Source organism: Mustela nivalis, assembly GCF_964662115.1.
Source record: "Mustela nivalis genome assembly, chromosome: 8".
Lineage (NCBI taxonomy): Eukaryota > Metazoa > Chordata > Mammalia > Carnivora > Mustelidae > Mustela > Mustela nivalis.
This window is the reverse complement of record NC_139027.1, coordinates 36,284,287-36,312,282: the sequence shown is the minus strand read 5'-3', so window position 1 is coordinate 36,312,282 and position 27,996 is coordinate 36,284,287. Positions and strand designations below refer to the sequence as shown.

At 42.2% G+C, this 27,996-nt stretch overlaps 1 protein-coding gene across 4 annotated transcripts in view; it reads right to left on the bottom strand.

Moving 5' to 3' along the window:
* The window catches only part of TMEM87B (transmembrane protein 87B), a 52,092-nt gene extending 24,845 nt beyond the window's left edge, over positions 1-27,247 (bottom strand). For 2 of the 4 annotated variants that reach the window (XM_082743424.1, XM_082743425.1), the window contains exons 1-9: positions 26,842-27,247; positions 23,055-23,115; positions 14,958-15,049; positions 12,333-12,470; positions 11,277-11,330; positions 9,977-10,067; positions 7,851-7,912; positions 7,431-7,614; positions 3,061-3,160 (exon numbers count right to left, since the gene is read on the bottom strand). In XM_082743424.1, the coding sequence (XP_082599550.1) occupies positions 3,061-3,160; positions 7,431-7,614; positions 7,851-7,912; positions 9,977-10,067; positions 11,277-11,330; positions 12,333-12,470; positions 14,958-15,049; positions 23,055-23,115; positions 26,842-27,000 (941 nt within the window). In that variant the 5' untranslated portion in view covers positions 27,001-27,247. Of the gene's footprint in view, positions 1-3,060; positions 3,161-7,430; positions 7,615-7,850; positions 7,913-9,976; positions 10,068-11,276; positions 11,331-12,332; positions 12,471-14,957; positions 15,050-23,054; positions 23,116-26,730 lie in introns of all 4 variants that reach the window. The other 2 variants (XM_082743422.1, XM_082743423.1) reach the window with 1 other exon arrangement.
* Between the last annotated feature and the right edge of the window lie 749 nt (positions 27,248-27,996).

The following is a 27,996-nucleotide window of genomic DNA, read 5'->3' as shown; positions in this document are numbered from 1 at the left end:
GGCAAAGCTCCAACTCCACAGAAGTCACACTGAAGTGGGGGGAAGAGACAACAAATCCTAATATATGCATCAAGCAGTGCTGTAAGAGGGGTGAGGGTCCGAGTGACCGAGGAGGGTGTGTACCCCACTGCGAATCCCAACAGCGCTAGCCTCCCTGGGAGAGGACGGTGAGCAGAGGCCAAGAGTGAGAAAGCAAATCATGCTCAGGATCCAGGGGAAGACACTTACAGGCAGAGGCCTTTATCGCACCGTGGTGGAAGTGTCTGTTGTGTTTAAGGAACAGCAACAGCAATAAAGCCAGCAGGACAGGGCAGTGTTCAAAAAGGGAGAATGGCAGGAGGTGAAGTCAGCCATCTAAGAAACCACAGAAGGGAATTGGGTTTATTTGGTAAGATGGGTGCAAAAGTAATGAGATCTTCGTTATGTTTAAAAAGGATCATCTTGGCAGATGCTGTGTCTAAAAAGACTGACCAGGGCAGATGCAGGGGAAACCAGTTAGGAGGGTACTCGAGTCATCTAGGGAGAGACGATGGTGTTTAGAACCAGGGTGGTGGCTGTAGAAAGGAGGGGTGGGTTCACTCTGGGTATGCCCTGACATTAGAGCCAAGAAACTGGATGAGCGTGCCCCAGGGATGTGAGTCGCTTGAACAGAGGTCTGGGGCCTGAGCCTGGAGGACTTCAGTGCTGGAGTTCAGGAAGACAGAGTCTGGCAGGGAAGCTGGGGAGGAGGAGCCAGGGCTCCAAGACTCAAACTGCCACAGGGCCCTTGCACAAAGGCTAGGCAAGGCCATGTGGTTTGGCAACAGAGGTCCAGGTGACTGACAAGAGCAGTCTCGATGGAGGAGTGGAGGCAAAAACCTCATTAGGGTATATTCAGAAGAAAATGAGGGGAGTTGAAGTGGCAAGTACAGACAATGCATCTGAGAAACGATGCTGCACAGGGATGAATAGAAATGAAGGGGGAGGGCGCCTGGGTGGCTCAGTGGGTTAAAGCCTCTGCTTTCCGCTCAGGTCATGATCCCAGGGTCCTGGGATCGAGCCCCACATCAGGCTCTCTGCTCACCGGGGAGCCTGCTTCCCCCTCTCTCTCTACCTGCTTCTCTGCCTACTTGTGATCTCTCTCTGTCAAATAAATAAATAAAATCTTTAAAAAAAAAAAAAAAAAGAAATGAAGGGGAGCAGAGGAAAGGGCCAGCTGGGATGGGGGGAGGTTTGCTTTGGAAGATGACCAAATTAACAACATGCTGATGGCAGTGATGCCCCTCAAGAAAACGGATGACCCCGGAGGAAACACAGCCGGCTGCTGGAGCAGCCACTGAACACAAGGGCAGGGGCAGGACTTAACCACTGCCTTTCAAGAGGAGGAAAACGCTAAACATGGTCCAGATGTGGGGGGACGGCACAGATCTGGTGGCAGGTATGCACTGAACTCCCTTCTGATGGCTTCCATTTCCTTGGGGAGTAAAGAACCAAGATCAGCTAAGGACATGGGTAGGGAGTCCGAGGCTAGAGGGGAGAGAAGGGGGTAAAACAGTCTTCTGTAGAGTGGGAAAGGGACTGCCAACTGGCAAGAGGATCTAGAAACTGCCAGGGGCACTAAGGCACACTTAAGAGTTCTGGGTTATGAAGAAGGGAAATGAGCCCACACTGTGGTCAGGCAGATTCTGCTGCTCCGGTATGAGCCTGAGGCTCAAGGGAGACCAACAAGGAGGAAGGCAGAGGGCTTTGGGTGTACGTGGGCATTCAGCACCCTACAGGATCGATGAAGGATGGCAGGATCAACAGGCCAGAGCCACACTAGGATCAAAGAATGAAGTGACCTGATCTGATAGGAAAAGTAAATGGGAAACAGAGAAGATGACAGTTGAAAAGAGGCTTAACATTTGCAATGATAAAGAGGGTACAGTTAAATATAATAATAAAGTCTAGAAAGTGGAGTGGGAATCATAATTGAGGTGAGGGGACAGGTGAGAGCAGCTGAAGTGGCGAGGTGAGATCGGGTTACTCACAGGAGCGCCCACACGGATATGAAATCACAGGGAATTCTGGCATAGAGGGAAGCGCTGAGAAACAGAGAGAAGCAAGTACTCGGAGAGTTAAGGGATGAGGGCAGAAATCTGGAACTTGAAAGGCAACTGCAGTAGGAAGATAAAGCAGGTGCTCCAATTTGAAAGCTTGAGCTTCTGGGAATTGGAGAGTTTTAAAGAAGGAGAACGGTCCAAACAAAAGGGCAGCGAGGAGAAAGAGGACAAGCTCTTCCATGGTCACTCCCAGGGACTCATGGGCATGGGAGAGAAAAGATGGGGCCCAAGAGGGTCTGGAAGAAGCAGGGTCCTGCCTGGATGACCAGGTTTTAGTCTGAATTCTGCTGACCTGTTTAGTCCTCTCTCCCTTACAATACTCAAATACAATTGCAAAAGCATAATTTGGGGTGACTGGGTGGCTTAGCGTCTGACTCTTGATCTCAGCTCAGGTCTTGATCTCAAGGTCATGAGTTCAAGCCCCACATGGGGCTCCATGCAAGGAGCTCCATGCTCCAAAAAAAGCATAACTATGTGGCTAGGAAAGAGAAAATGGTTTGAACTTTAAGAATCATTTAAAATTTTCCTATCCTTAAAGGTGATGACTTATTCATCTAACTATAAAAAGCCACTGGAGGGGCGCCTGGGTGGCTCAGTGGGTTAAGCCTCTGATCTCAGGGTCTTAGGATCTATCCCCACATCGGGCTCTCTGCTCAGCAGGGAGCCTGCTTCCCCCTCTCTCTCTGCCTGTCTGACTACTTGTGATCTTTCTCTTTCTGTCAAATAAATAAATAAATAAAATCTTAAAAAAAAAAAAAAAAAAAGAAAAGCTACTGAAATTCAAATTCCAGATCTTTATCTGAGGACAGTGTAAAGTGGTGACGTACATGGAAATCCCTTAAAAACACGTTCTTGCAGGTGTTTCCCTACGGGGTTTGTAGAATGATACTGAGATGTGTCCAGTTTCACAGACTCATAATGTAGATGGCAGGAGTCACAAGACTGGAAGCTTGTATCTTTCCAACATGCCAGTACTTACTTCACAATGCCGTAGCCCAGACTCACAATGATCACGAGGAGGCGAGCCAATGTCCTTTTAACTGCAGATATCAACTCTGCAAATATCAATAAACCTTGGGCTGTGGAGAGGAAAGAAAGAATTCATTCTGTATACATCTAGAGGCCTGCCACAAAAATTCTAAATATATACTGTGTATAACTACATTCGGACCCCAGATGAACTGGCCATATTTGCTTTAAAGGTCAACTAATCCATCTAATGTTTGAAAGCCTCAGTGGAGGGGAATTTGTTACTCCTGGAGAATTCACTGACCCCGTATTTGCCAGCACTATCGGGCACTGCTTGCATACATCAATCTAAAAGCTGTCTCCCTCAATTTCCCTCTGTTCTTGTTCTTCCCATGAGGCTACGAAGAACTACATCACTCTTTCTGTCCTGTGTATATTTGAAAACCATAAGGTCCTCTAGCGCTTTCTTTTCTCCAAGTTGCCTTTATCATTTATTCACTTATGCTCCTACTGTGTGACTATAATAGGAAAAGAGACACCATGATCACTGCTCTCATGAGATTATATTCTGGTTAGGACAAGTAAACAGACACAACAAGACAACTCAGTGTGATGAGTGCTACAGGCAACACAGTATCTCCCAGGACTGCGAAGAAGCCAACCTAATCCACACCTGAGGAAGGTACAAGTGGGTTCTCAGAAGAAGTAATATCTAAGTCAGGATTTCAAGGCCTAGTGAAAATTAACTATTTGGGGGAAATAAGGGGAGAGCAAAATTAAAGGTACATGAAAAGGCACAGAGGAGAAAAGAGGAAGAGTAAAACATATTGCAAGAATTCAAAGTTCAGGATGTCTACAGCATAGTGCAATGAGGGACGTCAAGAATAAAGGTGGTCAGAGAGGCAGGGATAATCACACAGGGTTTTCAGGCCATGTTATGAGTATGGATTTTATGCTAAGAGCAGTGAGAAGTCATGACAATTAACAAGGGCATAAAAAAGGAATTGGTAAACTATAGCCCATAGGCCAAATCTGGCCCTACATCTGCCTTTGTAAATAAAGTTTTATTGGGACATAGCCATGCCCACTTGTTTACATGTTGACTATGGCTGTTTTTGTGCTACAATGACAGCTGACTAGTTGAAACAGAGACTGATGGCCCATAAAGTCAAAAATACTTACTATATGGCCTTTGCAAAGGAAGTCTGCTGACTCTTGGAATAAAACTGACCACTGTGTTTTATCAAGATTGCTCTACTTAATGGCTTGGAAAGGAACTGGGTGACAGACAAGGAAAATGCTAAGGAGGCTATTCCAGAAATCTAGGTAAGAGATGATAAGAGCACAGTGCTGGCAGGAAAGACAGAAAAAACAAGACAGACATTCAGAAACCAGTAGTAAATCTACCTACTTATTTTTGTTTTCAGCTCACAATTCTCCAACTTATCCACAAAGAATCATAAGAGACCTTATCAAATGCTTTGCAGACAGATGTGAAACTAGAGGGAAAGGAAGAGGGTGGCAAGAAAATGGCGCCAAGATTGACTGGCTCAGCCAGTCTAGATTTGGACTATAGTGAGTCAAGGACAAGGGCAGAAAAGGTGCGTTCCTTTTCTGCCATAGAGAGACTGAGAAGTCTGTAAGGCATTCAGAAGAGTTAGCAGGTGACCAGCTACTAGGTCTGCAGCTCAGGACAGACATCAGGCCAGGAGATTAAACTTCAGGAGGAAAACAACGGCTGAGCCCTCCAAGACAGCATGTGGAATGTGAAGAGATCTAGGATGACAAATGGTTAACGGTGGTGTGTTTTCAAATTCCTTCACGAGCTGCTTAGTCTGGACTATTTCCCCCTTGGAGAAAAGCAATTATACAACCTTCCTGGTACAGCTAGACCTGCCAAACAGGAACCTCCAAGTCTTCACTGCTAGTCTTCCTGCTGTTACCAAGGTTGTAGGAGCTAGTGGGAGGTAACCATCCTATAATCGCCCGTGCTGAGTTTACTCTTCATCAGCTTCACCCTTTAAATCCTTTAAAAGTTGCCCATTGGTTCTTCTGTGATTTGTACTTCAACCCCAAGATCAAGGTCTTGCCTATTAAGTTTCACCTTTCCATTAGGATACCAAAACTCTTTGATCCTTCAAATACTTCCAGGTGAGAAGGGTCCATCTAAAATTATTATCTATACCCCCAGTATTAACAACTCTGCCAACATCACACTGTCCACGGAATTTTAGCGTGTATTCTCTGCATATGCATAGGTCTGCAAGGAACATTAAGTGGATCATAAGGAGAAACCAGCAACGAGGTCTAAAACCTATGAGGCAGACATTATTCAAAACCTCCTTCTAACCCAGTGGTTCTCCAACCTGGATGTGCATACTACAATCACATGGGAAGCCTCTCAACAGAACCAATTCATAGGCCTAGGCCAACCACAGCCTCTGGCCCTAAGTATTGTCTTAAAGTTCTTCAGTGATGCTTACGTGCACCTGGGGATGAGAACCATTGCTCCAGACCAGTGCTGTCCAACAGGAGTTTCTGGGATGATGGCAATGTTCTACATCTACGCTGTCCAATAAAGTAATCACGTGTGGCTCTGAACATCTGAAATGCAACTAGGACAACTGAGGAAGTGAGCTGCTATTTTAATTTCAAACACCCAGATGTGGTCTATAGCTACCATACTGGACAACACGGCTCTACACTGACAAAATGCTGACGGGTAGTTACGTGCACGAACCCTTTACACATGGTCACACAGTCAGTTTTCAGCTCACATTTCTCTACCTTGTCCACAAGAAATCACAGTTGTCAAATACTTTGAAGAAGTCCAGCTATACTAAGTGTAGCAGCACAAAGCAAGTCAATGTGACATGACCTATCCTTAAGGTCTCCATGTTGGGTCCAACAATCACTGTTTCCTGTCCCTGCAGTGCTTTTCCAAAGTCTATCCTTCCAGGATCAGTGCTAAGCAAGACAGCCTGGGTTACAGGCTTCCTTCCCACTTGGCAAGAGGAGAAACAGCAGGAGCCCTGCGGTCTTCTGGCACCTCTCCTTTTCATAGGGCTCCTCAAAGACACCGACAGCAGCCTGTGATTTCTCTTCCAAGGCCTTGTATCATCTCAGAAAGAGAGCTTCAAGTCCCTGAGGATGGCAAGTGGCCTCTCATCCCTTCATGTATCTTAGGCTGCCGCTCCTCACTGTACCTTTCCTAGAAAAGGCCACACTTTACCTTCCCTAGACAAGAGATGACAACCACTAAAAGCAAAGGAACTCAACTGCCTTACTAAACGTTCAAGAATGCTCTCCCTGCCAACCATGAGCGGCAGCCTCACCCCTCCTAGTTTGGTTCAGAGCAAACACACACACGCAAACACACACACACACACACACGTGCGTGTGCACAAACAGCACTAAAACTTTTCATGGTATAATAAGACCTCTAATATGCCTCCCTGGATATTTGTCCCTTCTTTCTTCTCTTGTACACATCCTTTCATTTTGGGACATTATAAATATTCCCCAATATAAAGAAAGCAGTATAATCAACTCCTCTGTACCCAATACTCCGCTTCAATAACTATCCACATTATGCCAAATCCATTTCATCTATACTCCAACTCACTCTTCTTTTTTTCCTGGAGTATTACAAAAGTAAATAGCAGACATAACCACACCCTATGAAAGTCAGGACAAAGATTATTTTAATGGATCACTCAGAAGCACATTCCTGAGAGCTTTCAACCCTTTTGAGCTACCTCCTTTTCCAAAGTTTCGGTGATGCAACTGTACCTTTACTTCTCTGGCCTTTTCGCACGCTACCTTCTAGAAATCTGACGCACACATCGGAGATGCCCAACTCCCTGCCCTCCTTAAGTAAATTGTGCGGGGCCTCCAATGGTCACGTGAGGTTTTCTGTGACAGTGAGGAGACAGAGAACACTAGATGGCTGCAGGCACCATCCATCGCCGCACTACTGATTTTACTCCCTGGGGTCCAATTTTCCTTCTTTTCTTTTGTGGAGGAGACAGGAGAAGAAAGAATATGGGAAAAACACAGAGAAATAATGTTAAAAGGATTAGTAGCACCTAAAGTGCCCCTGTCTGGAACATTTCCTGTTTTAAGTCAATCACTGGAATCGGAGTTTTCTTCTCCCCAGGAGGAAAGTGAAGGAAAGCAGGGGAACAGGAAACGAGGACAGCTCATCCGCTAGCCTAGATCAGAGCCCCACTCCGACATTCCCTTCGTGGCTCTCGTCCTCTTCATCTCTAATGCAACTGTTTCCAAACCACTGGACGAAGGAGGCCTCCCACAGTTCTGCTCACAAATGCGAGGGGTTTCCTGGATCGTACTGCATTTACAAAGAGAGTCACAGCTTACTTGATAGCCCAGTGCTGCTGATGTTTTGATATTCAGAATAAAAAACTGCTTTTTCAAGCATTCCCAGGAAAATAACAGCTGCGATCCAGAACTGAATTCTTAATATATCTTTCCAATAACAGGCAGACCACATCAGCCAGAGTACGCCATATAAAATATAAACGATACACATCACCATGTAAAACTGTAGGAAGAAAAGCAATTTAGTCAATTAAAGCTTGTGATCATTTGAAAACGGACACTTCTGCATTCAAGTTATGTAATCTTTTATTTTCCTGTCACTCTGGAATCAGAAATAAAGTGTATGCCAAAGCATTAGCTACTAAAGGATACCATCACGAGCTCTTTAAATTGTCAACATTACCAATTAGGATAAAAAAATCATTTTTTAAAAAGGAAAAAATGATAAGAAATACTCACAATCATCAGAGGCCAATCTGATGCAGAAATATATCCATGAGGCCCAATCATAGAAAGAGAAACTGGTGAAGATGGGGATAAAGAAAATAAAGAATTAAATGACGCACACATCTTAACATTTTAAATGTAAGCTCATTTCCCAGAAGGCTCTAGGAGCACAAACTGAGCTAACAAATGCTGAATTTTTACTTAGCACACACAAAATGCCAGATAATTACTAGTCACCGGCATGTCAGCTCATCAAGATACCTTTACTTGTATACATGCTGGTATCAAACTGGGCCAAGTCTGATCTTAGGCAGACAGCAGAGCAGTACTGGCCTTTGACCGGCCCCATGCTCAGTCACTGACCTCACTGAGGACTTCATCTTCCTTAATGTAACTTGGGATAAAGTACCAGACTCAAGCATCTGGTTGGGGTTGTTGTACAAGACAACAATAATAAGCGGGGTGCCAAACACAGAACCAAACTGTCTCAGTAACTGCTCCAGTTACTAACTGGTGGGGTCTTCAAACTGCCTGCTGGTATCAGGGGAAGAGACACAATACCTAGGGAAGTGAGAGAACACACAGTCTAGGTGCAGAGTGGCCCCAATGTCCCTGGCTCTCTTCTCTGGCCGCTATGTCATCTCTAGGAAAGGCCCAACTTCCCATTCTTCCAGAGCAGCTACCTCCACCGGCTTCCCCTGTCGTACACCAATTTTCTGCCTCCTCTGAAGCAATACCTGTGTCCGCTCAGTACTTTCTGCCTCCCCACAGGACTGTGCAACTCTTAAAGACAAAGACTATCTTCACCTCTGTGCTCCTAGTGGATGAACTTGAGCAGTTTGCAAATGCCCAGGACCTTCGCATGCTGTTGACTACTACTGGTCCAGCAAACACTCACTCTAGAAAATGATAGCCAAGGGATGCCTGAGTGGTTCAGTTGGTTAAGCATCTGCCTTCAGCTCAGGTCATGATCCCAGGGTCCTAGGATAAGTCCAACATAGGGCTCCCTGCTCAGCAGAGAGCCTGCTTCTTCCTCTACCTGCCTCTCCTCTTGCTTGTGCTTGCGCTCTCTCTCTCTCTCTCTGATAAATAAATAAATAAATAAATAAATAAAATCTTAAAAATAATTTCATAGAAAATGACAGCCGAAGCAATTCTAAGATCTCTGAAAGCATTCATTCTCTTAAAAATTGCCTTTTGTGGGGCGCCTGGGTGGCTCAACAGGTTAAGCCTCTGCCTTTGGCTCAGGTCATGATCTCAGGGTCCTGGGATCGTGCCCTGCATTGGGCTCTGCTCAGCAGGGAGCCTGCTTCCCCCTCTCTGCCTGCCTCTCTGCCTACTTGTGATCTCTTTCTGCCAAATGGATTAAAAAAATCTTCTAAGAAAAAATTTGCCTTTCGTAAGCCCACTCTTGCATTGGGTACTAAGAGAGGAACCATACAGCTTAATGAGACACAGAGGGCCTACCTTGGGGGACAGGGGTGGGCAGTGACCTCACAGACCCATGGAAGCCACAATTGCCAGATAAGCTCCTTCTACTCCTAAGCTATGGAAAGATGCTTTAAAATAAAAATTTTAAACCTCCAATGATAGCCATTTTCATGAGACAGCATAATCTACCTTAAATACAACTAAAATGTTGCCTACCCATTTCTATATTAGAAAATTCTTTTTTAAATCTATAAGGATGAACAATTTTATATCCCACTATGGTTTGAAATTTTAAAAGTTTACCCTAATTTAAAATTTCCAATTCATTAAAAAATATTACAGTTAAGATAAGTATAAAGTTTTAAAGTTTTAAAATAAACAGATTATTTGTTATTAACAGAAATAATTTTTTAAAAAAATTTATTTATTCATTTGAGAGAGAGACAGAGACAAAGGCAGAAAAAGCACAAGCTGGGGGGAAAGGCAGCGGGAGAAGCAGGCTCCCTGCTGAGCAGAGAGCCCAATGCAGGGCTCGATCCCAGGACCCTGAGACCATGACCTGAGCTGAAAGAAGAGGCTTAACCCACTGAGACACCCCACGCATCCCTTGAGCGACATTTTTAACAAAAAATGTAGATTTGGGCCAACGACAAAAATATAGAATACAGTAAAAGCAAACAGCAAAAATGCATGCAGTTTAACTATACCATTCAAATTCCATCTTGCGTCTGTTTTTTCCGTTTTGATAGAAACAATAAAGATATGAAACCCATCTCTCTGTGTTCTCGCTACAACATCCTGAAACAGGGGGGAAAAAATCCTTTATGTTATTTTTTAAAAATTGCTATATAAGCTACAGTTAAGCAACTGCCCACCACATTTTAAAACAACTTTTAGTAATTCAGTTGGGTTACTTTTTACTGTTTTAAAACAACAGAAAGAAATGGTAGACAGTGGAAGGATAGCAGACTGTGGAAGGGTTGCCCCTATACCTGCCCCTCTCAGATCCAAAGCAATGGAGGAAGAAAAAATCTTTTCCTACTGTTCAGGTTTCCCCTTTTAATATTTTTAAAGGATCTCCTCCGAAAGCTATCATTCTAGGTTTTACTTATTAATACCATTCAAATATTTTTTCTAATATTACACTTCCCATATTTCATTCTAATATCAAGCATTCAGTTGTTAAATGTGGCTGTTTTTAAACTGAACAGGGGGAGTAAGAAGTCAGGTAACATTGTTAGAAAGGCTGTACAGATCCAGTACATAGGTTCAATTACTTAAATTCCCTAACATCTATGTTACTAGCCGTCCTGCCAGGAAATGAAATTGCCCCCTGTAATGCCTAGGAATGCTGCAATGTCCCACATAACTGGATCAAACTTCACATTTATCCTTCCAGAATATTCCCTATCCTTCCCTTTCACTTCCTACTCCTCCACCTGCAACAGAGTCTGTGCAGAGCAGAGTTCTGTCCCAGTCACTGCAGAGTGGAACATATTTCCACTCTGAAACCACTCTTTAAGATCACTGAGAAACTTAGAGGCACGGCATCAAAGCAAATGTTTAGCCCTCCCAAAGCCACCTTCAGTCCCTACACTCAACTGCTTCCAAGCCTCTTCACCTCTTGGTCTTTTGACTTTTAGGAATTCCTCCAAATACCAAATTCTCTTTCCCCTGGAGCTACATTCATGGTTTCTATTTCTTTACATCCTTAATGGTGATCAGGACCAGCCCACTGTTATGTTAGGCATTTGAAAGAAAGGTAGCAAAGAAGTTAACCTTAAATTACAACTTCAAAGGTTTTTAAACAAAGTCAGAAATAAGTAAATACAAAATTCATACAGATACACATAAAAAATATACTATTTGAAATAATGCTTCTTTTTCTCCCCTTACTTCTAATCACCCTACTGTATATTGCTCTCCAAGTATCTATCCATCACAGATTCTTTTCAGGCTTACCAGAATTTGTAAACATTTGATTTAAAGACAAATAAAATGACTCACTGTTGATCTTTCCTGATTTGAAACATTTCTGGTATTTGTAATTAGTTCCTTATTCTGGAAAAAAAGAATAAAACAATTCCATTTTATATTGCTGCATTTCTATGGGGAAAACTGCTTTAACAATTAAGAAAAATTGCTTTGAAAAAAGTAAAGAACCAGAAAAAATTAAAAGTAAAAAAGTTTATAGCCCAAACATGAGTAAAAAAAATCCTGCTTTTGAAAAATTACTGTTTAAATCAAGGTAGTGGTTACCTTTGGTGGAGAAAATATTGCAGGGGAGGTTTAGGGGCTAAAATATTCTATACTTGATCTGGGTCTATACTATGTGCTCAGGTTCTGAAAATTCATCAAGCCATACACCTCTGCTATGCACACTTTATGTTTTTATTTGTAATAAAATAAATTTAATTAAGTTATTTTTATAAAATAAAATAATAAATTTATTTTAAGTAAAATAAATTTAATTAAATAAATTTATTTAATAAAATAAAAACTTTGTTTTTATTATCACAAATCTTAAAAACACCTTTATTATTTTCACTGAAGACTTGCTTTCAATTTTTCATTTCAGAATTTACAGAGTAAAAATATAAGTTACAATGACCCATAACCTCACAACCCATGGATGACTGCTGTTAACATTTCAGAATCAAATCTTCCAGGCTGTGAGGAAGTAAGGGAGGAGAGAGTGTTTAAGTAGGTTTATTGCTGATAGCCAAGGGAGCTGGCAGAGCTTTAGCACTGGAAAGCGTGACTAGGTGTTCTGATAGAATGATGGGGGCAAAGGTCTCACTGGAGTAGATAGAGAGAGAGAATGATGGAGGAAGTGACAGCAGACCAGGAAAAAATGACGAAAGGGTTCTTTTTCAAGGGTATTTCTGTAAAGGGTACAATGAAATGGAATAATGGTGCCAGGATCTTACTTGTTAACACCTAAAGTTAACAAAAGAAGCACCTTTGTTTATCAAAATATTGATAAAATAGAATTTAAGTTAATACTTATATTCACTGGGAGTAAAGTACATTCTACTTTGACATGGCAAGACAGATACTCACAGTCAGTGAGGGAAACACCTGCAAGTCACTGTTGCAGTCTAAGTTTTCATATTTTGTTGTCCAACATTCAATGTTCTTGAAATAATGGCCACAAAAGTCTTCATCAACACTAGGATCCTGTTTTTGTGATAGCTCCTCCTACCCAAGGTAAAATTCTATGTTATAATTTATTTCTACACTTCTTATTCAAGAAGATAAGTAAAACTTAGTATCTAAATGATAGCAAAGATTTATTCAGTTTGGAGCACTTGGAAGCATACAGAATACTAAAAAGAAAAATGTTTTGGATATAATTTTAAGTATGACAAGGTAATCATAACATGTTAGCCATTCCAAGGCACTCAGATCCAGTAACACATAATATAAGCATAATCTTAGAGGAAGAAAAGTGACTAAGGTATTACCACAGGAAATGGTATATGAAGAAGTAAAAAATACTTTGACCTGAGGCTACTTTCATTTGATCCCATGTATAAAAGATTTTAGAGAGAAGGAAAACCAGCATTTAACTACTACAAGGAAGGTTAAATCAAAGACAGATGAATAAAACCAGGCTCCTACTGGCAGCTTCCAGTCATCAAGAAAAGGTTAAGTTGGCTTCTACTGGCCAAATAGACAATTTGAGCAAAATAAATTTAAAATCATAATATATTATAACCCATGTAACAAAGCAAAAATCAATGAGTCCATGCTGATGATTGCTCAGTTAAATGACTGACAGGTAAGATAAAAGGAAAAGAGAGAGCTCATCCTGATGGTAGAATATTAACAAAGCAAAAGAAAATATGGAATTAGAAAAATCACCATTCAGCAATCATCAGAGCAATAACTGATTGATCAGGCCAGAATCAAAGGATATTAAAACAAGGATTGATGAAAAATCAGGATATTCGGGATGCCTGGGTGGCTCAGTTGGTTAAATGGCTGCCCTCGGCTCAGGTCATGATCCCAGCATCCTGGGATCGAGTCCCACATTGGGCTCCTTGCTCTGCAGAGAGCCTGCTTCTCCCTTTGCCTCTGCCTGCCTCTCTGCCTGCCTATACTCTCTCTCTCTGACAAATAAATAAATAAAATCTTTAAAAAAAAAACCCAGGATATTCACATACAAATACAAAAGTATTTCTTCACAAATTATTGTTAACAACAAAGAGAAAAGTAGTAACTTTATAGTGGAGAAACCTGGTAGAAACTTCCTTAACCAACTGATCAAAGTTAGCATTACCAAAAATGGGACAAGCCAGTACTAATCTAACCTAAACTAATCATGAGAAAATATCAGAAATATTGGAACCGAAGGATATTTTATAAAAATAAATGGTTGTATACCCCAAATATATCAATGTCAGGAAAAATGAAAAAAAAAAAAAAAAAAAAAAAACCAAAGCTGCAGCAATGGCAGTGTGATCTTGGACTGGAACTTATATGAGGAAAACAACAAAAAACTGCTAAAAGGGATGTTCAGGGGACACTGCCAAAACTGTAATAAGATCTGTTTATTAGGGAATTCTGAGTGGCTCAGTCGGTTAAGTGTCTACCTTCAGCTCAGGTCATGATCCCAGAGTCCTGGGATCAAGTTCTGTATTTGGCTTCATGCTCGGCAAGGAGACTGCTCCTCCCTCTGCCTGGCACTCCCCCTGCTTGTTCTCATGTTCTCTCTCTCTGACAAATAAATAAATAAAATAATTTTTTTAAAAAAGATCTATTAGATAATAGTTTTGAATCAATGTTAAATTTCCTTTATTTTTATCACTGTATTCTGTAATCTAAGTGAATATCTTTGTTCTTAGGAAACACATACTGAAGTATTTAGTATGAAGGGGTAAAATATTTGGGGATAAAGTCACAAAGGCACTATTTGAGGAAAATGATAGCTTTCATCCCAAATGAAAAGATAACACAGATAAAAGTATGGAAACCTATGCATCATTTAAGGTAGGAGCTCACAAGGAAGTAGCGGTAAGCGACCATCAGCACTGTCAAAAGAAACACCTTGCTGAAGGACACAGGAGCCCAGTGGACATCCTCCTCTCATATGCTCCCCCTCCCTTCCCTGGGGGTCTCCTTTTCTCTTCTCACCTCCCTGCGATCTGCTGCTACTCACTCAAGTTACTCAGCCCCCCTAAAGTTCTAGGTGCCCCATAACTAATTTTTTGGATGAAGTAAAAATTTTACATTACTTTCTTAAACTACATTGATTTTTATTTGTAGGGGACCCACAACCCCTTTATTAATGGTTCTTACATGTCTGGTTAAATATTTATTAACATTTTTCATAAGACAAAAGGCAACAAAAAGATGTTTCTTTCCTCAGAAAGCATATACTGTGATACAATTAGAGCATTTCTTGCCCAAGTCCAAAAATAAATCTGTGGCACTTTCAAAACTACAATCTGTATTTCTGGCCTCCTCACCTGATGAGCTAATAAATCTTTATACTCATTTTTCCTTCATAGCTTTTTTTTTTTAAGAAGATTTTATTTATTTGACAGAAAGAGACACAGCACGATAGGAAACACAAGCAGGGGGAGGAAGAGAGGGAGAAGCAGGTTTCCTGCTGAGCAGGGAGCCCAATGCAGGAGCTCCCCTTCATAGTTTTATATACACAAAAATTTGCACTTTACTTACCTCCAGCTTAGAATATTCATTTTGGCAGGTATAATGCTTCAAATGCCACTCTATGGCAAACTTCACAGGCCCAGAACAACTGAATGACTTAACTGTTTAGAAAAAGAAAGTTTCGTTTTACAGTAATCATATATATGCTCCAATATAAGCTTAAGGTTTCGAGAATGCAATTTAAAATAGGCTACTTTAATGAAATAGTAAAATATTACCTAATTTCTCCCAAAGTCACTGCAAAGTGAGATAAATTCATTAAATTAAATTATTTTAGTTAACCAAAAGTTGCTATAATATTATTCATTTAATCGCTATATTAAATCTATAGAGTTAAAAATCAACTGAGTAACAGAATATGCGGTCACTGCTTACTCTAAACTATTCTTGTCACTGACTTACTCAAAAAATACTGAGTGAGCATCCCTTGTGCGTCAGAAAGAGACATAACGGTAAACTAGAACAACTCTAGTCCTTGATGTTAGAGGTACTGGGGAGAGAACAACTCTAGTCCTTGATGTTAGAGGTACTGGGGAGAGAAGGGTTAACAATTAAATAGGCACCTTTGATAGAATAAGGGTCTGAGAACAGGGGGTCAAGGGAGCCCTGGGCAGGGCACCTAACATAGTCTAGAAGAGCATGAAGAAGGGGTACCAACAGGCTTCCTGGAGGAGGAGGCCTTTAAAGTGAAGAGCAGGAATTAGCTAGGTGATGAGAAGAGGAGAACAGTATGCAAATGTCCATGAACACCACAAAATAGTTGGCTATGGTCAGAACATAGACTGGGGAAAGGGGGAAGAGCTGAAGCCGGGTAAGAGTGCTGGAGAAGGGGCGCATGGGCGACTCAGTTGTGAAGCATTTGCTTTGGCTCAGGTCATGATCTCAGGGTCCTGGGATCAAGCCCCACGTTGGGCTCCATGCTCAGCGGGAGGCCTGCTTCTCTCTCTTCCACTCCCCTTGCTTGTGTTCCCTCTCTGTCAAATAAATAAAATCTTAAAAAAAATTTTAAAAAAGAGTGCTGGAGGAAAATTGTAAGGGGTACTGTACTCTGCTAAGGAGTTTTCCTTTATTTTGAATATTACAAAGCACTACTGTATGTTTCAGGTAGAAGGGTAACATGATTAGAAAGACTGAAAAGGATTAAGTCTAGAATTAGAAAAAGCTCTTTTGGGAGTGTTATCACAACATGGCAGCTGCCTTTCCCTAGAATAGATAATCAGAGAAAGAGAGAGAGAAAAGAAGAAGCCACAGTATCTTTTATGGCCTAGTTTCAGAAGCAATATGCCATTACTTCTGCCATATTCTCTTGGTCAGACCAACCTTAATATAATATGGTAGAGAACTATATAAAGTCATAAAAACCAGGAGGCAGGGATCACTGTGAGCCATCTTGAAGACTGGTAACCAGAGGGAATCCAACCTGAGACTGAGACTGGTAAAACTACTGAGGCAGAACACCTAAGAGTTGGGAGCTGCCTAGAGAAAAAGTAAATGAAATCTGGACAAGGATACCATTGAGCCTGTCTGGTATAGTAGTCAGCCCCTGCATAGGAAGAAGTCCAGTGATTCTCAGAGGTCACTCAGGACTGGGAACTAGTTGAGCTTCCACTAACCAGAGTGGAAATTAATATATATTAAATATACCAAGCATTTGGAGAAATGTAGCAGGGTCATACCTTAGAAGTGGTGCTAAGTTAGCCCTACAGTAAAGCTACTCCAGGTCCACTCTAAAAGAAATTAAACATAAAATTGGAAAGGATCAATCTGACCCAAAAGAAACTTAGTTGTCTGCCAGAAAAAAGTTGTTAAAGGAGTACAACACCTCAGCACTTAAGAATGTAACATTCAGGGGCGCCTGGGTGGCTCAGTGGGTTAAGCCTCTGCCTTTGGCTAGAGTCATAATCGCAGGGTCCTGGGATCGAGCCCCACATCGGGTTCTCTGCTCAGCAGGGAGCCTGCTTCCCTTCCTCTATCTTGCCTGCCTCTCTGCCTACTTGTGATCTCTATCAAATAAATAAATAAAATCTTAAAAAAAAAAAAAAGAATGTAACATTCATGGGTCGCCTGAATGGCTCAGACAGTTAAGCACCTGTCTTGGTCACAATCCAGATTCCTGGGATCAAGCCCCTCCTCAGGCTCCCTGCTCAGTGGGGTGTCTGCTACTCTCTCTCCCGCTGCCCCTCCCCCGATTGTACTCTCTCACTCTCTCAAAAAAAATCTAAAAAAAAAAAGAAAAAAAAGAATGTAACATTCATGACATCCACCATCCAAATAAAAATCAGATATAAAAAGCAGAAAAATCTGATTCATAATCATGATAGATTAGTCATTATGATAAAGATGGAAATGACAAAGATGGTTAGCAGAGAAGAATATTAAAACAGCTGTTACAAATATTTTCCATATGCTCAACAACATAAAGGAAAATATGAAAAATACTAAGGAGGGAAAGAAGATATTTGAAGAAAAGGAACGAAACTTCTAGAAATTAAAAAAAATACAGTATTCAAGTAAAAAATTCACTGTATAAGATTAATAGAGATTAAATGAGATTAAATACTAGACAAGAAAGATCACTGAACTTGAAGACAAAGCAATAGAAAAATCCAAAATGAAGCACAGAAAGAGACTAAAAAAAATTAACAAAGCCTCAGTGACCTATAAAACAATATCAAGCAGCCTAACATAAGGGTAAATGGAGTCCCAGAAGGGAAGGACAGAGAGGTGGAGACAGTGTCTAAATTCATGAAAGAGAAAAGATTTTTTTCAGTGCAGACACACTGTTGTTCCAGCATCATTTACTGAAAAGACTAACTTCTTTCTAAAGAATTAACCTTGGCACCTTTACTGAAAGTCAATTGAGTTTACATATGTGGGTGTATTTCTGGGCTCTCTGATCTGTTTCACTGTTCTATATGTTCTACCTTTATACTAATACCACACTGTTAGGATTACAGGATTATATACATTCTGCAATCAAATAGAAGTCTTTAAACTTTGTTCTTTTTTTTAAATTTTTTTATTTTTTATAAACATATATTTTTATCCCCAGGGGTACAGGTTTGTGAATCGCCAGGTTTACACACTTCACAGCACTCACCAAAACACATACCCTCCCCAATGTCCATAATCCCACCCCCTTTCTCCGAAGCCCCCTCTCCCCAGCAACCCTCAGTTTGTTTTGTGAGATTAAGAGTCACTTATGGTTTGTCTCCCTCCCAATCCCATCTTGTTTCATTTATTCTTCTAACTTTGTTCTTTTTTAAAATTGCCTTGACTATTCTAGGTTTTTTTGTATTTGCATATAAATTTTAGAAACCACTAGTTAATTTCTACATTAAAGTCAGCTTAGATTCTGATTGAGATTGATTGAATTTATAGAAAATCTGGGGAAAACTGACATTATGTTAGTTATAGATTTTTCATAGATGCCTTTACCAGCTTGAGGAAGTCTTTTATTTCTAAGAAGAATTCTAAGAGGTTTTGTTTGTTTGTTTGTTTTTTGTTTTTGTAGAATTCTAAGAGTTTTTATCATGAATGGGTGTTACCTTTTTTCAAATGCTTTTCTGTACATATTGAGATGATTATATAGCGTATTTCTTTTATTCTGTTTATATGGTGAATTACACTGAGAAATTTTCGGCAGTGACTCCACAAGACTGCATCCTGAATGGAGTAGCAAAAGAGGGGTCACCTAAGAGAAAGCCAGATACATATACAAGGGACTAATTCTTAGCTTTGCAAGCACTAAAATCTGGTTCTGTGAGAACACAGAGACTTGGCCTCACCCCTTCACCACACCATCAATGTAGATGTATAATCTAGAAAGCCCAAATACTCACTTAAAATGAATAGTAACTGTAAAGTGGTTGTATAATGATTGATTAACTCTCCCTTCAGCATACTTTCCTGCATATCGGAAGTTGCTGAAAGTTGATCGATGAGCAGAGCACCAGAACGAGGTGGCTCAGGATGCTGCACCTACACCTGCCAGTGACCTCTCATACCTACAGTCACAGTTCAAGAAGACTTCTCTCCCGTTGGTGCTGCTAGACCTCTGTTTTAACCTGACTTAACACTTGTATTTTCTTATGCTTTTGCTTCTAACTCCCTTCTGCTGCCTCACTCTTTCTTTAGATATGTTAATACCACCAACTTGAGTGTGGTCTACTCTTAGCTGATCACAAACATTACCTATTAATTTTTTTTGGGGGGGGGGAGATTCCTTTTTTAAATTTAAATTCAATTAATTAACATATAGTGTAATATTAGTTTCAAAGGTAGAGTTCAGTGATTCATCAGTTGCATAGAACACCCAGTGCTCATTACATTACATGTCCTCTTTAATGCCCATCAGTAGCTACCCCATCCTCCCACCCACACCCCTTCAGCAATCCTCACTCTGTTTCCTATGCTTATGCAGGGTGCCTGGGCGGCTCAGTTGGTTAAGCGTCTGCCTTCTGCTCAGGTCATGATCCCACGGTCCTAGGATCAAGCCCTGCATCAGCTCCCTGCTCAGCAGGAAGCATGCTTCTCCCTCTACCACTCCCCCACTTGTGTTCCCTCTTTTGCTGTTGGTCAAATAAATAAATACAAATCTTAAAAAAAAAAGTCTCTTATGGTTTGTCTCCCTCTGATTTCATCTTGTTTTATTTTTTCCCAGGTTTCTTTCTTTTACTAACCAGAATCATGCTGTATGTATTGTTCTTTGATGTGTTTACTGCAGATGTTCTCAGCCTAGCACACTCCTTTTTTTAAGATTTTATTTATTTATTTGAGAGAGAGAGCATGAGAGCGGAGAAGGTCAGAAGGAGAAGCAGACTCCCCATGGAGCTGGGAGACCAATGCAGGCCTTGATCCTGGGATTCCAGGGATATGACGTAAGCCAAAGGTGTTGCTTAACCAACTGAGCTACCCACCCAGGTGCATTAGCACACTCCTTTTATCCATTACATATTCCACATAAATAGTGTCACTGTTTGGGTTGCTTCCTTACGCTGTTATAATTATGCCCACTTTTGTGAGATTTGAGGGGAAATTTGAGGGGAAAAGTGCCAGTTTGAGCCCTTGGCAATCTGAGGTGAAGCCATATTGACTTGGCATTGAGCTGGTGGCAGGCTGTGCATACTCACTTGGGCAGGGGAATGGCTGGACTGTGAATTTGGGGCCCACAAGCCGATGGGATGTGTGACAGGGGCATGGCTGGTTTCGCTTTTAACTTTTGTTTTTCCAGGAAACTCTATCTCTCCTTCTATCCTAAATGAATGTCTTGCTGGATAGAGTATTCTTGGCTTTAGATTTTTTTTTCCTTTTAGCACTTGGAATTTATCAGGCCATTCCCTTCCGGCCTGCAAAGTTTCTGCTGAAAAACTCATTGATAGCTATATGGGGTTTCCCTTGCATGTCACCACTTTCCTTTCTCTTGCTGCTTTTAAAATTCTCTCTTTATCACTACTTTTGGCCATCTTATTTACTTTGTATCTTGGTGGAGACCTCTTCAGGCTGGTTTTGTTGGGGGCTCTCTGTACCTCCTGGATCTGGATTTCTCTTTCCTTCCCTAGATTCTATAAGCTTTCAGCTATTATTTCTTCAGACAAATCTTTTGCCCCCTTTCCTCACTCTTCTCCTTCTGGAATCCCAATCATATGACTGTTATGCTTCACAGCGTCGCTGAGTTCCCTGGGTCTATTCTCATTTTTCATATGTTTCTCCCCTCTCATCAGCTCAGCCTGATTACTTTCCATTACTCTGACCTCCAGGTGGCTGATCCATTCTTCTAATTCCTCTTGTTTGCTATTTATTCCACATGGTCTATTTTTTTATTTCCATTTAGTGAGTCCAATAACTCTAATTAGTTCTTTTTATATCTCCTATCTCTTTGTAGAGGGTTTCATGGAGGTTCTGAACTTCTTTCTCAATTCTAGCAAGTATCTTTATGACCATTACTTTAAATTCACTGTCAGACATATTACTTATCTCCATTTTGTTCAGGTCTCTTGCTCTGATTTTGTTCTGCTCTTTCATTTGGGACACAGTCCTCTGTCTCATTTTGTCTACTGTTTTGTCTGTTTCTCTGTGTTGGAAAGTCATCTACAATCTCCCACATTTGAAAGTAGTGGCTTTATGAAAAAATGTCCTGCAGTGCAATGTCTCCTTTTTACCAGAAAACGGTGCTTCAGGGGTGGTGTCTCCTATGTGTGTTGCTACAGGGGTGTCCTACTGTTGTGGGGGAGCTGTTTTTGCCTTCAGTCCAGCCTGCAATGGCTCTCTGCCTGTTGTGGGCAGAGTCTGGTGCCTATGTTGTTAGTTGGCTGCCTTGGGCTTGAGTTGAGTCAGATCAGATGTTTATAGGAGATGAAGTAGGACTAACTTCGGGCACTTTCCCTGTGTTTCCCTGTATACCTGAGAAGCTTTTGTTGGTGGGTGGGGCCTGCAGTCAGACCCGCTTGCCTGCCCCCAGCCCACTGCTGGGGTTACAGTCAGACTGGTGTTTGGTTATCTTCCCCTCTCCCTGGAACAGAACTCACTTTGGAGTGATGCTGGCCCTTGTCTGGGCTGTGCGCATACTGCCAGGCTTGTGGCACTGCTTTGATGGGATCTTGCCAAAGGCGATCAGAGTGGGTGGATTTGCTTCGCTGTGGCCTCTTATCTATGTTAGAGTCTGTTCTGCTAGTTTTCCAATTGCTTTCTGGATTATTTATGCCGATGTGGGGGTTTTCTAGGTGGCCATGCAATAAGAGGTGAACCCAGCATCCTCCTACCCTGCCATCTCCCCAGCAGCCTCTATGTATTGATTTTTTAAATCAAATTATGTTTCATTGGTACATATCCTTCCCCCCACCATTTAACTTTTTTGTCTGCACCTTCTAGCAATAATTGCGCCTAAGATAAACCTTATTGACTATGATACTGCCACTGCACAAAGCTTGTCTGTACCTTCTAAACCTTGTCTAGGCACTGAGATTTGAATTCATTAAAGCAAATGGATGCCCCATTTTTTTCATCACCTACCTCTGACTTCAGTTTCCTCTTACTAAGTTAATATCACCACCGATGATCTATGATACCAATGAGCTGCTCTGAACTACTTCTGCTTTCTAGTTCATGGCTGGCCAACTTCCCTCAGCAAATACCCACATATGACAGAATCACCCAACAAATGATCTGTGAATGCATGAATACGGTGTGATAGAAAAAAGGGGCATGGCTTTGGATTCCCAGGAAGCCAATTAACTCTACCCAACAAAAAACTACTCCTTATTCCAAAACTTTGACCCTAGCAACCGAATTACCTAGTCAAGTTACTGGAAACACTAAGAGAAGTTAGACTACAGTGAACAAGATTTGCTGTAAAACCCTTAAAAATATTAAAAACCTCAAAATCTATGACTTGATAGTTCTTTTTTTTTCTTTGTTTTTTAAAGATTTTATTTATTTATTTATTTATTTATTTGGCAGAGATCACCAGCAGGCAGAGAGACAGGCAGAGAAAAAAGCAGGCTCCCCGCCGAGCAGAGAGCCCAATGCGGGGCTCGATCCCAGGACTCCGGGATCACGAACCAAGCCGAAAGCAGAGGTTTCAACCCACTGAGCCACCCAGGCTCCCCTATGACTTGATAGTTCTTACACATCAGTACTTAAAATCCTAATTAAAATGTTAGTATCTAGTAATTTTTATTGTATTCTATGACCATGCATATATTTACAAAAGTTTCAGGGACAAAGGCTTTACCACAATCATAACATTTCATAAATTCATAAAAGGAATTTATCTAGTTTTAAAAGTTGGGATTCACAGTAAAATCTCACAGAAGTGAAATACTTTTTTTTGCTGAAGCCTACCTTATTATACTTTAATTATAAATTTTAATTAATGATTCATATTATATTTTTTGAGACAGGCTCAGAAAAATCCATTCTTGAAAATAACCAAGACTTGATCGAAACAAAAGAAACCCTGAACATGTTAGAACCACCTAAAAACAAAACATCTGCATAGCTTAAAATATATGTTATATTAGTTTTATTAATATAGCAGCTTATATATTACATGATGTTATTCATTTATATACTATTGTTAGTATTATATTAGCTTATTGTACTTACCAGAAAACCTGATTTCAGTAGAGTTAAACATAGTTTTTCTAAATATCAAAGGTCCTGATTTCTAAAATGAAACACAAGAAAATACAGAAAGATTTAGTTAAAAAATTTTTTTCTCTATTTAGTAGTACTGTTTTACCTTTGAAAATATACACTTCTGATTCTAGCACTCCCGTGACCAGAGTGATTATTTCTTAAAAATGTAAATCTGGTCCCATCATCCACTTGCTTAAAGTCTTGTCCCATGGGTCTACTCTCTAAGAGGCTCTGGAATGCCCTTGCTTCAAGTGCCTCAGCTGGAGAAAGCCAACACACAGAAGGTAAGGGCTGCTGCCCTGCTGCTCAGGAATGAGACCTATCTGTGCATCTTCAGTTGCTTTCTCTGTATCTATTCAAATGTACTTTCAGTAAAACAACCATTCCTGTTCCTAAATTGTTATGGTTTCCCAATGTGTGCTTATAACAAACCAATTCTTACTGCTGCTTACAGATCCCTGCATGATCAAGGCCTGCCCACCTCTCAGCACCTTTCTCTCAGTGCTTTGAGAGCAGGATACTCCTTCTGGCTCTCAGGACCTTAGTAGTCAAGCTGAAAACTTACTTAAGAGCCCTTCCCTGCCACTCTTTATCCACCTTGTTAAAGACTTCTGAAGTTTCTCAGGCCAGTTCAAGACCCCCTTCCTAAGGAAGTCTTCCACCAGGCACCACATTAGGCCAGAACTCCCTTACACAGTCTCTAGGACCCATCCTTCAAGACCCTTGCCACAATTAAAATGAAATAATCCATAACTTAGTTATTTAATATCTACCCTAAGCAAGAATGAAAACACTGTGAGAAGGGATTGTGTTCAATGAACAAGTAGTTAGGAATGAAAACCCCAGATGACAGGCAGCTCTTTCTTGATAAACTTCCACCCCAACATTTTCAACAATAACAATCCCCTAGCCCAGACCTCCTCCTCTGAGCCCCAGATCCACATACCCAACTGCCTCAAGGTCATGTCCACCCTAGTGGAGACATTCCACACTAACCTGTCCTAAAGCAGACACATTCCTCTCTGTTCCTCTCTAACTCTTTCTACACTACCCATGTTGGTTGCAGGTGATGCCATCTTCAGTCACCCCAGCCTTGACTCCTTCTAGCTGCTTAGCTCCATCACCCAATCCCCAAGGCATGTCTACTTTATCTTGCAAAAACTTCCCAAATTAAGTTCTTTTTCTCTATCCCTGCCACCACTGCACCAATTCAGGCTCTCACCATTGTCTGCCTCCTGCTCTGCAATAACCTAACTGGTAATTCTGCCACCAGATCTGAGTCTATAATTTATGCTTAGATAGCAGCCATAGTGATTGGTACTTATGCCTAAAATCCACCAGGGGCTCTTCTTCGTTCACACCCAAAATCTGTTATTGGTGGCCTAAGGAAACCTATAAATGGGGTCTGTTTGGCCCACATTGGAACTTTTAAAAATGTTTTGGATTAACTGACATGATAAAAATATGGATTCTGGTTTTCCCTTAAAAAAAAAAGAAAAAAGAAAAAAAAGAGGAGCCTTGGCAATTCTGTGTCTACATTGCCATATAAGATCCACTAGCTGAATGGCAGCTGACCTCTTCAGAAGGAACACATAATCGACAGGCCACAGCTCTCCCAGCATCCCCTGACTCTAGTTCACTTTACTCAGTGACATCACTGGCCTCAGACCCTAGGAAATAGGTTTAGGGCTAAGCTGTGGGAGGCTTAGAGTAGCCTAAATCCCCTTTAACACTCCAACCAGAACCTCATTCAGCAGAAACACTAAGAATTTCCTGCATTGCTACTTTTCTACTCCCTCCTTCTCCTTCATCCAGGTAACACTCACTCATCTTTAAAGACACAACCAGACATCAAGTCTAGGAAGTGGAGTTAGGCAACACTCCCCCTCATCCCGCCCCCAGTGCTCCACTAATATTCCAAGAATGCTGCCATGTATATAACTACTCATGAATCTGTTGTCTTTACTACTATAGGAGCTTCTTGAGAGAAGAGACTATTGTTTAAATTCATCTTTGCAACAGCAAAGGCCAGTCTAGTACACTGTGCACAGCAGATGATCAAACTATTTGTTGGCTTTACAATCGAAAGAAGCACTTCTTAATACATTTGCAATACAAATAAATGAGAGCCTCCCTCTCCTTTCTTATTCCTTTTTTTTTTTTAAAGATTTTATTTATTTATTTGACAGACAGAGATCACAAGTAGGCAGAGAGGCAGGCAGAAAGAAAGGAATGGAAGCAGGCTCCCTGCTGGGCAGAGAGCCCCATGTGGGGCTTGATCCCAGGACCCTGGGATCATGACCTGAGCCAAAGGCAGAGGCTATAATCCACTGAGCCTTTCTTTTCTTAAGGACAAATTCTAACAGCTTGAAATGGGGTGGGGGAGAAATCAGTGTATTCTCCACAAAGAAGAGATTGATGGACTGCTACTGATCTGATAAAGGACCCAAAGAAAAATTTACCTTCCTAAAGCAGAAGGTCAAGTCATTTTTTCTTCAGGGCCATTGGAGTTTCACCACCCAAAGTATAGCTGGCAAAGAGTTTTGCAGATAATGATCAAGTAGTTTAAGAATCTGTGCAGGGCTCGTTCACTCCCAGTATTGTTTACTCTAAGTTTATGATACTGTCATTAGTTAAAGCGCCATGAAACCACAAGTGTGGTTCTCTGAATTTTGCTTTTTACTGTTCAGAGAAAATCAATAATAGAGATGTGCACGCTCTGTCACTGACACGTATAATGGGACGCCAACCCAGAATAATCCTCAAAGAAATGGTAGCACCTGGTACTAATGTTTTCTGTTTGAGTAAATAAAAATGTAAGTTTTGCCTTTAAGGCTCAAACAGCATTTCCAATGCATGTGGAAAATAGTCATCTTAAAACAGAGCTGGCTGAATCATCTGACTAGAAAAGCAAGGGATAAGGCCTCTTCCCGATTTCCTGTCCCTCTTCAGCAAGGCTTTCCAAAATTCTACTCCTGCGTCGTTCCTACATCATCTCATGTGACTCCTGGATACCAAGTTCTCAAATGGCCTGTCCTGGAAAGGAAGTTTCCATACACTCATGCCTCCAGACTAGCCTTTCAAGCCCTCCTTAATCATCCATCCCTCCGCATCTCCACACACACACATTCCCAGAACTATGATAGGAGCCCTAGAGAAATTCAGGAACCCTAGAAGAGCGAAAAAGGGGTGGGGTGGCTGCTCCATGTTTCCTCCTTATTTAAAGAAACAAACAAACAAACAAAAAACAAAAGCGGCACACAGGCTTTTAAGTTTATGCTGAGTGAAGCCTGGGAAAGTCCTGTCTAGAGTGGCCTCACGGGTGTGTCTCTGCGGCTGGACCCGGGCCCGAGGTGGGGTCAAACGGCAAAGATGCGGGCCTGAGCGAGTGCCAAGGGATCTGGTGGCTCGGGTCTGAATAAACAAGAACCTGGGCGAACCAGAACGCGTCAGAGCCCAACAGGCGCCAGGACTTCGGGAAGGCGATCCTTAGGTACAGTTCCAGCGCTCAGAAGGGAGAGCCGTCCTCATGCACAGGATTCCCCACAGCCTAGGTCGGGCCGGAGAAGGGGGCTCTCCCGGTCCATAACGGACGAAAAACTCAGGGGCCGTATCACCAAGCCGGAGCAGGCCGGGTACAAACCAGATGAACAAGTCCCCGGTCCGGGGGCCCGGGCCCGGGGGTCGCAGCGAGCTCCGAGAGGACCGGTAGGGCCCGAGACGCGCCACGCCTCGGTCTCCACGCTCCACTTACGTCGTTGACCGTCGCTGCCCAGAGCCCGGGCTCCGGGACGGCGCCCACAGCCGCCGGCGCCCAGCACAGGAGGTAGAGGGCGACGCGAAGCAGCGGGGCCCCGACAAGAAGGCGGCATCCGGCCTGGAGCCGGGCTCCGATGCGGCAGGCGGCGGCCATCTTGACACGGAAGCCGCACCTGGCGCTCCGAGACGCCCGCCACGCCCCGGGTCCGCACCTGGTGAGCTCCGCCCCCAGGAGGCGGGCTCGGGTCGGGTGGTGTGTCTCTAACTGGGAGGTGGACGAGGGGGTTTGGGCTTGGGCGAGGAGGCGCGGTTCGGGCCCGCGAAGCTGGGCTGAGGCCCGGGCGCAGGCGTGGAGCTAAAGAAACTAGAGCAAGGCTAGGAGGGGTGGGCGGGTCAGGAGTGGAGGCGGGCCTCGGGGCCGGACCGGAGTGGGGAGGCGGGGCTAGACTTGGGGGCGGGGGCGGGATGGGAGGCGGGACTAAGGGGAGGGCCTGAGTGTGGAGGCGGGCCGCGGGAATAGGCGGGGTGTGGGCGGGACCATACTGGGGTAGGAGCGGGCTGGGAGGCAGGGCCAGCCTGAAGTCGAAAATTCAGGTCCTAGATTTAACTGTGGTTGTGGTCCGAGCTTAGTGGAGAGTATGGGATGGTTTCATGTCAAATTTCTGCTCTTTGTGTCTCAGTTTCTTGCATCCTCTGCACGTGCTCCTACCCCAGTCCTCTCAGCTCAAGGGAAACACACTGTTCTCTAAGTGGTCCAGAAAGTACTTAGAGGTCAGGGTCCCTGAACCCAAGGCTCTGTGTTGTAAGCGTAACATCGGTAGCACAGTTAGTAATTTTCAGACAAATAAAGCCTCCTGGTTACTTAAAGCTGAAAGTGGCAGGGCTTACGTCTATCTTATTGTGTACTTCGCCCAGCGTTTTCGTCTTTGAAAGCTTGCTGTCAAAGAGAACTCCTTTATTGTCAAACGTAAGTAATGTCCAGAGGAAGAATACAATCCCGGATTAATATTGTTATAACTTAAAATAGAACTGATTTATAGTCAAGAGGCTCTCTCTGCCTTATCAGTCACTCTAGTCACTCAGCCAGTAATTACTGAGGGTCTAGTCCAGAGTTCTGAGTTGAGGTTCACGTACGTATATAAATGTGAAG